This window comes from Chaetura pelagica, unplaced genomic scaffold (genome assembly GCF_000747805.2).
Source record: "Chaetura pelagica isolate M959 unplaced genomic scaffold, ChaPel_1.0 scaffold123, whole genome shotgun sequence".
In the NCBI taxonomy this organism is placed as follows: domain Eukaryota; kingdom Metazoa; phylum Chordata; class Aves; order Apodiformes; family Apodidae; genus Chaetura; species Chaetura pelagica.
The window spans coordinates 10,284,363-10,301,874 of record NW_009953295.1 but is presented as its reverse complement, the minus strand read 5'-3'; the positions used below and the strand labels follow the sequence as shown (position 1 = coordinate 10,301,874).

The 17,512-nt window shown below is 36.5% G+C and overlaps 1 protein-coding gene across 1 annotated transcript in view; it reads left to right on the top strand.

Moving 5' to 3' along the window:
- ITGBL1 (integrin, beta-like 1 (with EGF-like repeat domains)) overlaps positions 1-17,512 on the top strand; it is a 131,331-nt gene that overhangs the window by 68,600 nt on the left and 45,219 nt on the right. Inside the window, exons 5-7 of the mRNA XM_009997937.1 lie at positions 1,923-2,063; positions 4,917-5,057; positions 8,864-9,010. Of these exons, the coding sequence (XP_009996239.1) occupies positions 1,923-2,063; positions 4,917-5,057; positions 8,864-9,010 (429 nt within the window). The remainder of the gene's footprint in view (positions 1-1,922; positions 2,064-4,916; positions 5,058-8,863; positions 9,011-17,512) is intronic.

The window sequence follows — 17,512 nt, the reverse complement described above, 5'->3', positions numbered from 1 at the left end:
GTTACATCCAATGGTGTCATATTCCAAAACACACCAGGTGCATCTCTTTTTAGAAAAAATAATTTTCTCTGTATGCAGAAATCAAAGCATGCTAATATAAAAGGACAAAAAAATCTTGATAGATTCCAGTCTCTAAGGTCTGTGATTTACCACTATAAAAGCTTTAATATCTCATGTACTTCTAAAGTAAATATAGGGTATAAACTAATGGTGTGCTTGCCTTGGTCAAGGTGCTAAGCTGAGAAGTTTGTGCACTTAAGTTATGAGAGTTAGATTTTTTTTCCTAATAAAACTCTACAGTATATAACCATATGTTGAACCAGACCTCACACAGAAAAAATGGTTAGCAATGCTCCCTGGATATTCCTCACAGACAGGGTGAAACTGATCCGTGCCTGTTGCACTTTCACTCTCTGTGTACCACCTACTTAGTTCCTACACAGTCTTTATGCCCTTGAGTGTATATGCAGGTCTTGAAGATTTTAATGGTCTTCAAGGAAAGCCAACTCAGGAGGATCAAATTAATGAAAAAAACAAAAACTTTTACTTGCACAGGTTTTGAAAGCCTGCTGCTCTGAGCTGGCATTCTATCCTGGAAAAGCATATGATGCCATGCTGAGATATGGATAACATACATTTTGATCTTTGCACAAGGGGACTGCATTTTTTCAGCAAATCAGTTCTTCAGTAGGGCTGCATAAACTTTGGGGTTTTTTTAACTAAAGATGAATGATTTCTAGCAAATTAACTTCTATCCTAATCTTCTTTATCTAGGGCTTTTTTGCTCTGATAGTGTTTTTTGTTTTCAGTCAAGAGCAAGAGATAGTGTCATAAATTTATCATTTAACTGATATTTATTTGAGGAATATACAAGTGTGAGTGAAGAATGAAGTAGTGATGTTTTAATCTGCCAAAAATTTCCAGTAGATCAAATAAATTTACTCTACCATTTCCCCCTTATTTTCTTGCCCACTGTTGAAGAACAACCTTTTTGCAATAAGCATTATTTTAGGCTGTCTTTGTTGTTCAGTTATCTAAGTAAGATGGCATTTTTATCTTCTGTTATTGTCTGGCTTGCAACCAAGCAGTTGCAATGAAAATTTAATGTCTAATGGAAAAAAATTATTCCACAGGTCTAAACTTGCACTCTTGATATTAAGAATGTAAGTTGACCAGACTGTGACAGAGACAACCAGGCCTACTAAGCTTAGCATACCTAGAAGGAAAAACAGGCAAGATCCTGACTTGATCCTTCTAGTAAAGAATTAACTTATGGCTTTAAGATTAGAAAGAGTTGCAGCTACTTAATTTAATTGCTTTTTGTCACTGAAGCACATAGAAGTAGCACCTTACTGGATCAAAATGTTCAGGAGCTGGTTTCATCAACCTTCAGGTGACCCAAATATCTTTTTGGGAGATATTTGGTTTGTTAAATTAACATCTGAAAGGTTCATTTTACTATTTTGTACATTTCATGAACTGTTTTTTCCATGTTCAAAAATCTTCTTGACAGATAAGCAGGGAAGCCATATACAATGTAGACAGTTTGTAGTAAATCAAGGTCCCACTGCTGGAATTATCTGAGGAGTCAAGAACACACAATGAATTCTCAGACACGCCCAGTATGGTGGGCAAGTGTGTTCTATCTTAACATTTACATCTGTGCTTAAATTCTAACTACTACGTTTGCCATCTCCCACATTTGCCTATAAAGTTTCAAAAATTACGCTTGCAAATATAAAAATACTGATGGTATTTTCTTAGTGTGTATTACTTGTTATTTGTTTTATTTTATGAAGGCATTGTTTCTATTCTGAGTCTAGCACTAAAAGTTTTTAATATAAAGAAAAAAGCAGTTAAATTGTTAATGCCTTTTAAAAACTTGCCTCTTTCTCACTGTATAAAATTTGTTTTGGGTTAAGGCCATGGAAAGTGTTACTGTGGAAACTGTTACTGTGAGGCCGGTTGGCATGGAGATAAATGTGAATTCCAGTGTGACATCACCCCCTGGGAGATCAAGAAGAGATGCACATCTCCAGATGGCAAAATCTGCAGCAACAGAGGTGTGTCATTTGCACGTTCCTTCTCTCCATAACCTATTTATTTAGCTTGCTTTTATTTTACAATATATGTTTTCTGCAGTGGGACATACATTGTGTTTGCTGATAGATTCTAGCTTGTTCTCACTTATCCCAAACCTGGATGCATGTTTCCAAGTGGGTGGGTAGATACTTGTGCTTATACACATCTATACACATTTTGGGATCAAGCTGACACAAGTTGTTCTTATCCTTCATATTTGTAGTAATGCTGAGCAGAGTGATCAGCTAGTATGTGTGCTTTGGTGAGAGACCTATCCTGCAAAATAAAGTATTGCCAGGTATTTGAATGTGAATGGATTGGTGCTGTAAGGCCAATAGGACTGTGTGTCAATTCACTCTTAAAGAATACCAAGGACTCACAGTGGAACAAGGAAAATGAATTTTCATTTGATGAAATGGAAAATGAAGATTTTCATTTCCATTGCATCCTGAAAACACAACTAAGACATGTTCAGTAGTGTTGCTGTGGGACGCATAGAGAGCTGGAAAAGTAGACCTCACTCAATATTTCTAACTACATGGGATTTTATTTGCACACAGTTCAGGAATTTGAATTTTACCTTATATTTCTGTCCATTTTTGCCATTTGGGGGAAAAAAAAATAGCACAGAGTAACATTGCTTTTTGCTTTTCACTAGCTGTTATGTTTGGTTCATTGGACAAAGAGTTAGAAAACCATGTATTTTGGCAATAGTCCAGAATAATTACAGTAGAACATAAGCACAAGTCACATAGATACCTCTCTTAAAACAATCTCTACTGACAAAAGCTGCTATAGTGTGAACATTTCATTATCCTGAGAGCATGTAGAAACCTCTGGTATTTATCAAGGAATTTAAAGATTGGCTCAAATACAGAGGTTATGTAGGCTCGTTTAGTCTTGGGACTTTAGCACTAATTTTTTTTCCAGAATTGTGGAAACAATAAATGTTGAAGTTGCTTTAGAGCAAATGCTTTGTTTGCATCAAGAAAGTGGTTTCTTGTCAACTAATTTGTTGTTAAAGCAATTTTAATTCAAATTTGAAATTTTAATGTGCGAGTACCTCTTTAATTTACATTCTACTTGAGGAAAATGGGAATAAATAGTATAGCTGATATTCTGAATAGCTATAAACTCCTATACAAAGGTACATTGATGGGATACTTCTATATTTTTAGCCTTTCATTATTTGCTATTTTATCCACATAGAAATTCTGTAGGCTTTTGACTACTTAAAGTTGCTTTCCAACACAGTTTCTACTCTCTTTAGTCCTATTTACCCAGCTTTATACATCTTGTGATATAGGTGCAGTTCATCCTGTCAGTCCTGAGCCTTCAAAAAATTAAATAGCAAGGCTAACCTTGCTGTCCAGCCTGCTTCATAGCTAAGGTGAATAATTTGTCTGTGTCCTGCCACCAAGAGTCTAGTCAACCAGCTGAAACCAGATGAAACTAGAAGTGTTAGATTTTTTGAACGTTGGTATGATGGGGCTTTTCATTCCAATAGCCAGGACAGCCAATCCAAATACATTTAGAATTTTCTGGAATGTTTAATTGCTCTCCAGAGTAATTCCCTCAAATTTTGTCTTGGGTTTTTTTGTTTGTTGTTTTTGGCATTTTATTTGGTGGCTTTTTTGTTTGTTTGTTTGGGTTTTTTGTGTTTTGCTTTGGTGGGGTTTTTTGGGGGGGTGGTGTTTTTGTGTTTCGTTGGTTTTGGTTTTGGTTGGTTTTGTTTTTCCTTCTCCAGTAATGTCACTGAATTGTGAAAGTATCAAAAATCAGATGCAGATGTCTCAGGGCCTATCTTGGTGGCTTTAGCACTAAACAGGACAGCAGCTCTTCCTGCTTCATGTAACTACCATGCAGGCACTATGTGCCCCTATTTATAGGTACTCCTTGGTCACCCTGTCCTGTTTCCCTCAAATACATTATATTTTTTGGAGTAATCTGAATAAGAAGACAAAGGCTTTGGTGGGGAAGCAGAAGGTGAAAGTGCTCTCCAGGACAGTAACTGCACTCATCTGTATGGCTAGGGTGCTTCTTTGTGCCTTTGCACCTCAGAAGAAGTAGTGACTATGTGGCCCTGAAGCATATTTGAATTTCTGAATAAGGAAATGGTCTTATTTGGTGTTTGCTTGTTTGTTTTTCCTTCTGAATTTTCCCAAGTAGGATGTGTGTAAGATCGTGGCAAATTAGTATCTCTGTCATATTTTGCATTTTCCTTTGTGTTGTAAACAACAGGGTGTGGCCCTGAAGATTAACTTGGGAAAAGTGAAAAAGTATTATTTTCATTTAGCTCCCTGCTAGTGTTCTTCTTAGGTAAAGAATTACCTCCCAGACATTTTCAGTTGGATGAGAATTTGGATTCCCTTTGAGTTTAAATGTTTATGCTTTAAAAATCATTAATTATCCACTGTGCACAAGCCCAAGTCATTTAAACAGCATTGATTTTATTGTCATTAGTGTCAGGGCAAATTACTGTTGATGTCAAAGATTTACGACTGTTCTGTGCACTATATTTTTCTGTTAATTCCTAACGAGGCCAAATAGCAAAGAGAAACTTGAACAGGAAGCCAACTTGTTTGTGTAAAATATTACTACTAAATGAGTATACAAGGTCTTTAGTCATGGAAGATGAACATACATTCATGACTAACACTTGCAGCTTTGAAACTGAACTCCAGTGAGAGCAAAAAATTCAGAAATGTAAATTCCTATAATCAAACTACTATTACTCTAAATTGCTCAATTGCTCAGTTAATCCATCTCTTGTTGTTTTTGTTTTTGTTTTTTTCTTTTCCTTTTTGTGTTTTTTTTCCTCTTCTCTTTCCTAGGCACATGTGTCTGTGGAGAATGCACATGCCATGATGTGGACCCAACTGGTGACTGGGGAGATATTCATGGAGATACTTGTGAGTGTGATGAAAGGAACTGCAAAGCAGTGTATGATAGATATTCTGATGATTTCTGTTCAGGTAAGGAATACATACAAAAGAAATTTATGTGTAGTTTTATAACAGTAATATAGAGTTGGTTTGATCTTGTTCTTCCTTAGGGCTCTAATTCTAATTTTTCTGTCTTAAATGTACTGAGTGTTATTCTTCCTTGGGGAAGTTTTAATTTGAAAATTTGCTAGATCAAATTTCACTTGTTCTTTCAGGTTATATGGCAGGGAAGGGACAAGTGAGCGGGAGAAATATGAGGATACCAATTGACTTGAGAACAAGTCAAGCATATATTGTAGAAAATATGATTATTTGATTCATCTACACATAACTGACTGTACATCTTAACCACTTTTACCTTCCTTTTTCCTTCTACTTGTAGTTCAGAGCATTATATTCAAATTAGTTAAAATCCAGCCAACCATTCAATGTTTGCAGTGAGTTAATTTGCTTGTTAATGTTTCAGCTGCCTGCAAATGTTATCTAGGTTTATTTAATTAATAAGCTGGAAGGATGTAGAATTGCAGTCATGAGAGCAGCAGGATGGATTTTGGGATGTTGTCAGTTTTTGAATGTATTATTGTGCCGCTGAGTATGTTTTTAGCACTTGGGGACTGATGTCAACATCAGCTAAGGAATAAAAAGCTAAAAACCAACACAGTAAATGTGTTTTGTAGTTAAGGGTGAACACAAGATTTTCAAAGCTAATAAGATTAAAGAAAACTTGTGGGATCTATAGCTAATGCTGCACCACTGAAAAAGGGTGTAAGCTCCCTCTTTCCTGGACATGATTGCCACTGGTGCTGCTGCTGCCCAGGATTGCAAGAAAGCAGAGTGTAAGAAGTTATGGACAATTACAAAGGAGTTTGGGGGAATATGTTGCCATTTGATATTGAATTAAGGACTATTCTTTATTACACAGATATAAATGTAAATGAGCGAATTTTATGAGATACAGAAGGTATTTATATGGCTTGCTTGATGTAACTACAACTCATGTTGAAATATAGCTTAGTTTTTTTATGTAATGAGCAAAAATTTTACAGAGTCGCAGAATTACCCTGGTTGGAAAAGACTTTTAAGATCAAGAGTCCAACCATCAGCCTAAACCATATCCCTAAGTATTATGTTTATACAACTCATAAATACCTCCAGGGATGCTGACTCCACCACTGCCCCGGGCAGCCTGTTCCAAGAACCCTTTCAGTGAAGAAATTCTTCCTAACATATGATCTAAACCTCCCCTTGAGCAACTAGAGGCCATTACCTCTTGTCCTATCACTTGAAACTTAATTGAACAGCCCAATCTCCACCTCTTTACAACCTCCTTTAAGGTATTATGTTTTAGAAATGCCTAATTTAGTCCCAGGTGGCCATCCAAGTATGCCTTTCTCAAACAGACTGTGTAAAACTCTTTCTTTCACGTGAAGCAGTTTGAATAATGTCATATAATTCTGTGGTTTACTTCTGTGTCAGATCTGAACAAGATGCATAAGTATTAATTTTGGTTTACTGTGGTAGACAGATATAATCTTCAATTCAAAGATTTACTAGTGCAGTAATTCAAAGAATTACTAGTATAAATACAAAATTGTAATTGGACAGCTTTTTTATTTTTTTATGTGGAATAAATTTACTTAGTGCACGAAGTGTGCATGTGTTAGGTGTGTCTGCAAATTATCCTCATTTTCCCCACCATTATTTGTAAATTTATTTAGAATTAATCCATAAAGGATTGGTCAGATTAGGGAAAATAATCAATTTCTCCTAAAATCTATGTCAAATGGAGTTGATGCAAAACTTCTCCTGTCTTGTTCTGCCTACCTAATAGATAGAGACAGGAAATCACTTTGTCCTGAGTGGCAGATTGGAATGATAGGAAATAACATTTATTTGGAAAGACTGTTACTGTAACTGAATGAAATGCTATTGTTTATTTCATAAACTACAAATGACAGGAATTGACAGCCCTGCTGTGTGGATTTAACAACACACAACATCAGCTCTCTCTGGAAGCTTCCTATGGATTGGGATGCCTGTCAATTTGCAATGTCTCATATTGGCAACCCGATGCCTTCTTTTAACACCTGAAGTGCTGTTCAGTCTGTTACTGAATGATTTTCTTTCAGAGGTGTTCACAACAGTTAAGTGATTCTCTTCCTTTAAAGAAAGAGTGGCTTTCATGACTTGACATAGAAAGAAAAAAGGGCTTCCATAAGAAAATTCCTACATTCCCACATCTCATTAGGTCCTTTGCTGTGGCTCTAGCAAATAATTTATTATACGAAAGAACATAATCCTCTCATAAATATCTATCTGGATCAGGGAACATATGTCCAATCCACAACCTGTCAGCAGGTACACATGAAAGCAAGGGACAGAATCCTAGAATCCTAGAATGGTGTGGGTTGGAAAGGACCCTAAAGATTTTCTAGTTCCAACACCCCTGCCATGAGCAGGGACACCTCCTACCAAACTAGGTTGCTCAAAGCCTCATCCAACCTGCACTTGAACACTTCTAGAGATGGGGCAGCTGCAACTGGGCAGTCTGTACCAGTGTCTCACCACCCTCATAGTACAGAATTTCTTCCTAATGCCTAATCTAAATCTACCTTCTAAAGAAGGAAAGCCTTTAATGTTTTTAATGAAAAAAAAATAACTAATGTAAGAAAAGTTGCACTTGTGAAATTATTAAGACTTTTATTCTGGGAACTACTTTGATAATTTGTGGAATGCTTGCTTCCACATGTGTTCTAGAAGTATAATAGAAACCAATCTTAAAATGCAAGTACGATTAGAAAGAGATATGAAATCTGTGTTGCTTTGCCTTTCAAGAAGAACCTGGATAGAGAAGTGGACATCATAGCAATGCTTTGGGGTCCTGTGTCCAGTGAATCATGACCATGTGAAAATTGTGAGAAAAGAACTAACCTGCTGCCAAAGCTCGTGAAAATAAAAATTTGATTTTTTGACAAGGAATGTTTTTACTGATGTTCAAGATTTCCTTATCCAGCGAAAGGAACATTGCCAGAATCTCACTGCTTTATGCAAAAAGCATTAAGCTCAGGATGAAGCTGAGCAAATAGCTTGGTTTTGATATGGATATGTTAACATTCATATAGAGGAAATCGTTGGCACCCACTTTTTGGCTGTCTTAGTTTTATAAAAGAAACTTTCCAGAAAATCTTCTGTGGAGTTCAGTTGCTTTTCCTCACCCCAACCTGTGGTGGAAGTTCACACAGCGAAAGGTATGTTTATGTTGCTGTGCTCAGACATGGTCAGGAAGAGCCAAGTTAGCTGAGGAGATAATAACAAGACCACATCCAGCACCCTATTGAAATAAGAATTGATTATGACCAGTGTTTTATTATTTGCAAATCAGTATTTAGTAGGAGACACTGGTTTGAGGCTTAGAATTGGTGTCACATTGCTAGTCTCTGGTGGATCATGATTACAAATAGATAAAAGCTGGCATTGATATGTTACTAAGAGAATATGAGGCAACTGTGGTAGAAAAAGAACATAAAGGTCAATTAAATACTGCCTTATGACAGCCCCACTTTTCCAGACATTGGTGAATTGTGTATTTATAAGCACTATTCCAACATTGCATATGAGGAGTGTGTGCCAAGTGGCAAAATATCCCTTAAGAAAAATAATCAAAAGGAAATATTGCTGAAATGAAATTATAGACCACTGCTATTTTCAGGGAAAAAAAAAAAAAAAAAGTAGACACAGTGAATTACTGAAATCACAGCTTTGAGTTAATTTAATCATGAGGTTTTAATACCTATCATCAGTATGGAGGGTAATCCTTAAATGTATTCATTGCAAAGGTCATGGACAGTGTAATTGCGGAAGGTGCGACTGCAAAGAAGGATGGACTGGGAAGAAGTGTGAACATCCACGTTCTTGTCCATTGTCAGTTGAGGAAAGTGCTAAGAAATGCCAAGGAAACTCTAATTTACCTTGCTCTGGAAGAGGTAAGCACATTTCTGGAAGAATTTTCATGCCCTTAAAATATACTTCCGTTAAAAGAATTTTTATGGATGTCCAGCAATATTAGTACTGAAAAATGGGAATTTTGTTGGCTTATTGTGCACCAATCATGCCTACATAACTTGTGAGTTATGGGAGGAGAAGAATACAAGGGTCACCTCTTTTTCTTGTCTCCTGCTGCTTTGTATTTTGTTTTATGTATTTCAACATTTGTTCTGGAGGTTTTCAAAGATGCTTTGGAGTTTGCTGCAGTTAAGTCTTTGCTAAAGATACATTTAAAATATGAACCTCTTCTTTGCACACTTTGACAAAAAGAGTATGGGATTCTCAGCCTCTCTAAAATGTTGTGGCACCATTGTGATAAGTGCTGTTTGGATTTATACCGCCCAAGAACCTGCCCTACTGTGTGCAGGACTGACTTCTAAAATGCAGGTGTTCTTCAGTGCAGTTTTGCTAGTTAGCTACTGGCTTTTCATCTGAAAGCATTTATTTGTGACACTGTAGCCTTTTCAAAAGCTTTGGCTAAAAAAATACACAAAGTCATACAGACAATTGAAAGACACATTGCAAGCAAAATGAAACTTTTCTCAGAAGGAAAAGGACCTGCTAACTTTTATCTGTCACTGTGTGAAATGTGTTTTTCTGCAAGGAGAAGAAAGAAAAGTAAATATGACACAGACTTTTGCTAGAACTGGTAATTGAAGTTGTTATGAATTCTGCACACTTAAGTATTTTCTGGGAAAGGTCTAAAGCTCCTCTTGAATTACTGCATTTGACCCTAGATGTAATTTCCTCTGCAATTTCTTCTTCCACTAATACTGTATAACACAGTCAAAAATTGTAGGCTGTCCAACCAAGTTAGCACTGTGATAATTACGTCTTTTCTCCCACTATAAATGTGTAGCAGCTCATAACTTAGAACACATTTACTGTATCTTAAAAGAACTATATATTAACAGATTGTTGCTTGTTTTTTCTTAATTAGGCTACATTTTTCCAGTAATTTACATCTCTTTTTTCCAGCTAAAATTTTTCAAATTAATTTTTGGCTACAAATTATGTGAATCATGGGCATCTGTAGAGAATTAACTGTATTTTATTGTTCATGGTGGCAAGAATTATAATTAAAATAAAGGAATATAAAAGTTTTTTTTGTTTCATTAGTTTTGTCCTTTTTTAAAAATACTGTCTCACTTTTCTCCTGTTCTTATTTGATGCTGACTGTCTCTTATCTACTTCACTAGGAGCTGTGTATGTTGATCATTTAGAGTGAGTTCTATGATTTAACTGCATTATGCATGATCACAGTCAGAGAAAATGAGATAAAAGAATGAGTGTCATAAAACCAAGTTTAATTTGTAAAAATTACAGTCTTAAGCTGTAGACTATATTCTATTTATATTTTGAATTTTGAAAAGTTTTATTAAGTATAGTGGGAAGAGTGACTTTAAAGATCTCAATATTAAGGGCAATAATTCTGTCCTTTTGACTTTCTGACTACTGTCCCACCCCCCTCAAGTATTAATGCTCGCAGTGTTCTCCTTTTGAGATACTAGCAGTGAAATAAACCCCTTTTGGGTGAATTGATTTGACTGAATGATCTGTTGGTGCAAATTTTCAGACAAAATACAAGAATTGTCTATTGGAACAAAAGGTTTAATCAATAGCAGATTTGACTGAATTTTGACTTCCAAACTAGAAGAGATCACCAAGGTTTATGAGGAGTGGAAATGGCACAGACATTTATCTAGGACACAGTATGATAGCTGCTGTAATGAAGGAAGAAAGGTTTCTGCAATCCATGTTTTTTAAAAAAAAAAATCCCAGGAATACTGCAATATTAAAATGGAAAGCAGTATTTCCATGAATTAATTGATTAACATATTTTTTTAGGAAATTGAGAGAACAAAAGATAAAGAGACTTTAGTCTAATTGTAACATTCTGGGCTGCGGGTTTTTTTATCCTAGACTCCCTGGATTTCCCTTTCTTTCCTCATATTTTAAGTATCATGAAAAATTGTGAGACAGTTCCTGTGCTGCTGAAGGGATGTAGGTGTTTAGTTCCTAAGAAAAATTGTCATTGGATTTGCACAGTTAAATTCTCTGGCCCCTTTTCAAAATCCTTAGCTTGGCATGGGCAAAAGTGTTACACAACCAAAAGAAACACAATAAGGATTTCTAATCAAATGCAATCTCTCTAAAGACTTCTGGATTTGTAACACTAATTTTTCCTAAATGTATTGGAAATATTTTCTGACAAGGAAGGGAAAGTTCCAAAGGAAATAGAAGTATTTCCTTTTCCATTTGTACATTGTCGCTTTGTTCACCTCCATGTAATATTTTTTTTCTCCTGGCTGTAGTACCAAGACAGTAAGTGCTTGTATAGACCAGTAATCTACTGCACTGCTGGAATCCTTATCTAACGGGATCTTTTAGCAAAGCAGTTCACATGGGCAACAGGATGCAGAATGGAGAGCCCACAGATGCAGATGCTTGATACCAGGCAACCCTCAGTGTCAATACAGGCTGAGGGATGAAGAGATTGAGAGCATCCCTACAGAGAAGGACTTGGGGGTACTGGTGGTTGAAAAATTCAACATGAGCCAGCAATATGTGCTTGCAGCCCAGAAAGGCAACCATGTCCTAGGCTGCATCCAAAGAAGCATGAACAGCAGGACAAGGGAGGTGATTCTCCCCCTCTACTCTGCTCTGGTCAGACCCCACCTGGATTATGGCATCGAGCTCTGGGGTTCTCGTCACAGGAAAGACATGGAGACGTTGGAGCAAGTCCAGAGAAGGGCCACAAAGATGATCAGAGGACTGGAACACCTCCTATGAAGACAGGCTGAGAGAGTTGAGGTTGTTTAGCCTGGAGAAGAGAAGGCTCTGGGGAGACCTTATTGTGGCCTTTCAATATTTAGAGGCCTAAAGGAAAGCTGGGGACAGACATATGGCCTGTTCTGACAGGACAAGGGTTAGCAGTTTTAAACTAAAAAAAGGCAGACTCAGACTAGATATAAGCAAGACATTTTTTACAATGAAAGTGCTGAGACACTGGTACAAGTTGCCCAGGGAAGTTGTGGATGCCCCATTATCAGAAGTGATCAAGGCCAGCTTCGATGGGGCCCTAAGCAACCTGATCTCGTGGGAGATGTCCCTGCTCCTTGCAGAGTGGTTGAACCTTCAGAGATGCCTTCCAACCCAAACCATTCTATGATGATTCTATGACTTTATGACTTTGGCATGTATTGTTTTTTTCTTGAAGAATGTTTTCTATTCATCTGTATTTTTTGTTTCTAGATTAATCAACAACAGTTGTGATACCTAACAACAGTTGTGATACCTAACATACTTTTTGCAATCACTTTTATGCTCTTGGATAAGGAATTTGTAAGAAAGAAGGATATGGTGAATTTTTAATGCCATATAGATAGTCATAATGTGTATGGAGAAAAAAGTAGAACTGTTACAATTCATAGTTTCTTCCTATAATCTCTCTAAATGCTGACATATGCTCAGATTTTCCGTTGGAGGAGTTTGAAATTTTGGTTGTGATACTCTGTTCCCACGATTAACAAAAATCATATTTCCTAGATGGTATTTTCTTGTTAAAATGTTAAATATGATCTTAAAATATGCTTCTCCTTCACTTAAAGAGTAGTAAAAAAAATAAACCCATGACAAAATGATACTTTTCAAAGATTTTCAATCAGTTTGAGCAACTAAAATAGTTTGCTTTCATCTTTGAACTTAATTTTTGTAAGGTGCTTATTTTATACCTTATACCTTTTCAGCCGGTAGAGGAGAGGGAAAGCTTTCTATGGACATGCTGAGCAGTAAATGAGAATGTCTGCATTCTCAAATGATGTTATAAAGCTAGAGGAAACACAAATTGTCTCAGTTACATCAATCTGGCTGTCTTGAGCTTCAGTAGTTCCTGTTATATGTAACAGGAGAGAAGGATCAGGTGAAAAATTTGGGAATTAAGCTACACTATCTCTAGGTACCTTCCAAAAATTGCTTTCCTTATAAAAGCATGTTGCAGGATAGGAGAGATTCAAGCTGGCTTCATTCATATATAGTGAATAATTCCTTCCACACTTTTATTCCTACGAGTGATTTTTTACTTGCTGCATGACTTTTCACTATAGATTTAATATTTTCACAGTGGAACTCTGTGCCTTTTAAGAACACACCTTACAACAAGACCCATGTCAGAGATAAAGGAAAAGACACATCAAAAAATCCTTATAGTAAGAAATAAAGTCATACCAAATTGTTGTCAGGATTAAGAGACAAGACAAATGACTTATCTGGTTTTAAAATGCACATCACTCCCTTGAGTTTCCTCCTAGGGCAAAAAGCACATTTCAAAATAGTTATCATAAAAGAGAACTGCAAATGAAAAGAGTACATTTTGAGAACAATAGATGAGAGGGTTTTTTAAACAATAATCTCATTCTCATCTCTTACCAATGCCATGGCCAAGATCCAAAGACAGATAAACGACAAATCTTCTGTTTGGTATTGTCTTTTACCATTTAAATGTCTGTTCTATAATTGCTTTTCTTTACTTGTCATGTAGAGAGAATGAGATTGTTTCTTTATCTGTGACGTTCCCCCTTACACTTGTGCCTCTAGCATTGGCTATCTGAAATATGAATATTGTTTTTGATCCTGTACTGAAAAAGATTTTTGCTGGTTTTGCAAACTTGCCAAAGTCCCATTTTCAAGATAGTAAGTTCCTGAGGTCAAAAGTTGTATGGCATGTTTGAAGTTTACTGACATAATTACAGTTACTTTGCTGTTTCTTCTCTATTTAAAATTATCAGATGTTGACTGACTTAGTGGAAAAGCAACAGTGCTCACTGCATCTAGTGGTGAACTGAGACAGTGAATCAGTGTGGGGAAAAACATTTATAAAAGAGTCAATGATGACCCCAAAGAAAAGTACCATTAATCAGTGGCTGCTGTACATTCCTAATCCTTTTTGGGATGTCTTGGCTGTACTTGATGCTGCTCTGAAACATAGCTCATCAAAGCCTTGGCTGATACACGAAATGCTGTAAAATCTTGTTACATCACACTGTGGTACAGAAGCACGTGTGGAATAAATCCTATCTGTGTATTGATAAGAATGGATAAAAACTAGATAAAAAGTAAGTAAGTGCCTAAAAGCAGGTGTAACTATACAGTTCTCTTCTGGCCTTTGTGAAGACTTACATGACTGATCATAAAAATTACATAAACAATTCAGCTTGTAAATATATTCTAGGGCTAGCTTATCAACTACTAAAGTGTCATATGAACCTTTGGATTACATAATTTAACATATCCTCTAGAGTTTTAAATCTATACGAACTGTTGTATAGTGATGCCAATCTGATCATCCCCCAAACAGGTAATTCCCTACAGATAGGTATGATACCTTAAAAGAGCAGAAGGCTGCTGGTGGCATGTGCCAGACCATGACAACCAGTTCTTTGCCATTACCACTGGAGACTTATTTAATATAATTTTATGTTCTTACAGTTCTGATACTTTTGTTCTAAGTTTTGGGACACGGTTTAGTTCTGGACTTGGTGATGTGGTAGCTTACTGGTTAGACTTGATGATTTAAAAGTCTTTTACATCCAAAATTTTTTTATTATTCTAAGTTCACTTTTTCATTAGGGACTTCAAGGTACTCTTCTAGTATGATATTGCCAAAACCACAAAAAACCCTGTTTCTGTTAGATACTTATTGAAAACCATTGTTTCTAAAGCCTTGTGCTTGTTGATTTAGTAAAAGAACATGATACTAGAAGCTGCCAGTTGAATAGTTCACTGTATATAAGACAGGATGGGGCTGGAGAAGAAAACTGTAAACAATCCTAAAGTAGAATCTAGGTTACTATCCCTGCCACCAGCTCTTTATTGCAGCCTCTTATGCAAATTGCACTGTTTAATTGAAGTGTAAATTACTCTAATGTACATTATCTCTGAATTTAGCCTGCTGTTTTCATTCATTTTGCATGACCCTTACATTCTGAAGGAGGTCTTAATTAAAACACTCTAGTAGACAGCCTGGCAGCAAGTAATGTTAATAGATGGTGTAACAAGAACAGAACATAAAAGCAAATCATGTGTCATGTCTAGCTTTCACCTTATCAACTTTGAGACTGTGCTGTTATACAACTGTGTGCTTCAAGCAGAGTGGCACACTAGCTACTATTTTAATGCCAAATGAGCTGCAGGACAGTATTCATTGTACAAGTTGTTACCCTTTTATGCTGTACTGGCACTCTGAACTCCACTTGTAGTCTGTTGAAGTCTAAGAATAAAAATTCTGATGTTTAAATGGACATGTCAGAGGCAGGCACATATATAATATGGTTATGTAATTATTTATATACCTTGATTTAATTATTCACTAGTACTCAGTGGTGTCCATTAAGGGTCTGTATTGAGATCAATACTATTTAATACCTTTATCAACAATGAATACAGTGGGAATTAATGCACCCTAGGCAAGTTTGCATATGATACCAAGTTGAGTGGTGCAGTTGGTATGCCTGAGGGAAGAGATGCTATCCAGAGGCACCTTGACATGTGTGAAGAGCAGGGCCATGTGACCTTCATAACATTCAAGAAGGCTAAGTGCAAGGTTCTGCACTTGGGTTGGGGAATTCCACCATATCAAACAGACATGGGGGATGAATGGACTGAGAGCAACCTTGTGGAGAAGGACTGGGGGATACTGGTAGATGAAAAATTAGGTATCTCCCTCCTTGGAGATTTTCAAAACTCTCTGGGTAACAGCCCTGAGCAACCTGCTGTAATAGGACTGCTCTAGGCAGGCTTTTGGGCTAGTTGACCTCTGGAGGCCCTTCCAGCATATGTGATTCCATGAGTCTATGATACAACCTGTATACAAGATATCTTGCAGTCAATCAGTTTTGAGTTGTTGCACAGTTTTGGAGGGGTTGGGATACAATTGTGTAACTGTTCATTTGGTGGAATGTGTTATTTCTGAGTACATGTCTTGCTGTTTTTAAAGCTGATACACTTCAGTGAGAAGAAACAATTCCATATAGTAACTGGAAGACCTAGGAATGACCACAGGTCACCTACAGCGGCAAAATCTGAAAAGCAGCCAGTTGGCTTTGTCATGTCAGTCCTCTTCATGACATTACTGGCTATTAAATTATAGCATGTAAATTCAAATTAAAGCAAAATAAGTGATCCATGCAGAGATTAGTGCCAGCCATTTTGTTTCAGAATTTAAACATGACATGGTTCAGCTTACCATTGTTTCTGGGAGGAATGTGGTTTTCTGGTGGCTGTAAGCATTAACCAGATAAAAAATCCCTCTTATTCTCTCAGTCAGTGCTTCTGAAATGCTACCATCTTTGGACACCCAGCAAATTTTGTTTGTAGGTGATGTAGTTTTCCTTGTTCTTTTACCCTTGATTGTAATTCTTCTTCCAGCAGAGAAAGATGACCTCTTTCATCTGTGAAAGAACTTGAACGTTGGGACTGCTTTCTCTCTGACATAGTTTTCTTCTGTACATAGTCTCTTCTGTATTTCAGTTTTGCCTAATTGTTCTTAGCCTGCCTTAGTCTTCCCATTTTCAATTGGTGGGAGTCTCTCTTGCTATTTTCTAACTGTCAAGATTCTGTAAGTGTCAGTGTGTCTTTTGACATAGTTGTCTTTTTTTTTTCAAACTGATCTTGGCACCTTGTTTAGCAGAGCAGGAGACATAATATAAAATGATAATAATAATACAACCCATAATGTATTTACCTTGTATCTATATGATATAAAAATCTCACCATTGAAATTTTTATCCAGAAAAAAAGCATCTCTAAGAAATAATACGTTTGCCATAATGTTGTGTGTGAATTTGGGTTAAGATTTCAATAATGCCTATTCTTTTTACATTCCACTGAGATGTAGGTCTGTAGATGATGCATATAACTTAGAAGAATTCACCATATATAAATGAGATGTAATAGATCACAATCCTAAATTATCAGGCCAACTTATGCTGTTTACAACTGAAAGAACATGGTTAATATGCAAAAAGTTCAGGCAAAGCTTTGCTTAAGTGGATACTTACAAGTGCTGTGCATCAGGTTGACAATTTTGGAACATTTCCCTGTGACAGACTGCTGTAATTAGCATAATTGCCATTGCCTAATCAAAGAATGGACTCACATTCATTTGTCCTAGACATCTTCTGAAATTTTTGTTGCATCTGTCTTCTTCATGTGATTGGATGGTGTGCTGCATATGGACCCACAACATAACAGCACCTTTGATGGATAGTATGTGCTTGTAGAGTCTAGAATGGGGAATATATTGTTGTCAATCCTAGATGGAGAAACTGCATACGTTTACACAACAAATCCTGATAGTGGGAATTTTGTGGCAAAATACCTTTAGTTTCTTCTGAATGGTGCCTAACAAACATTAAATATACTTGCTCTTTCGATAAACCAAA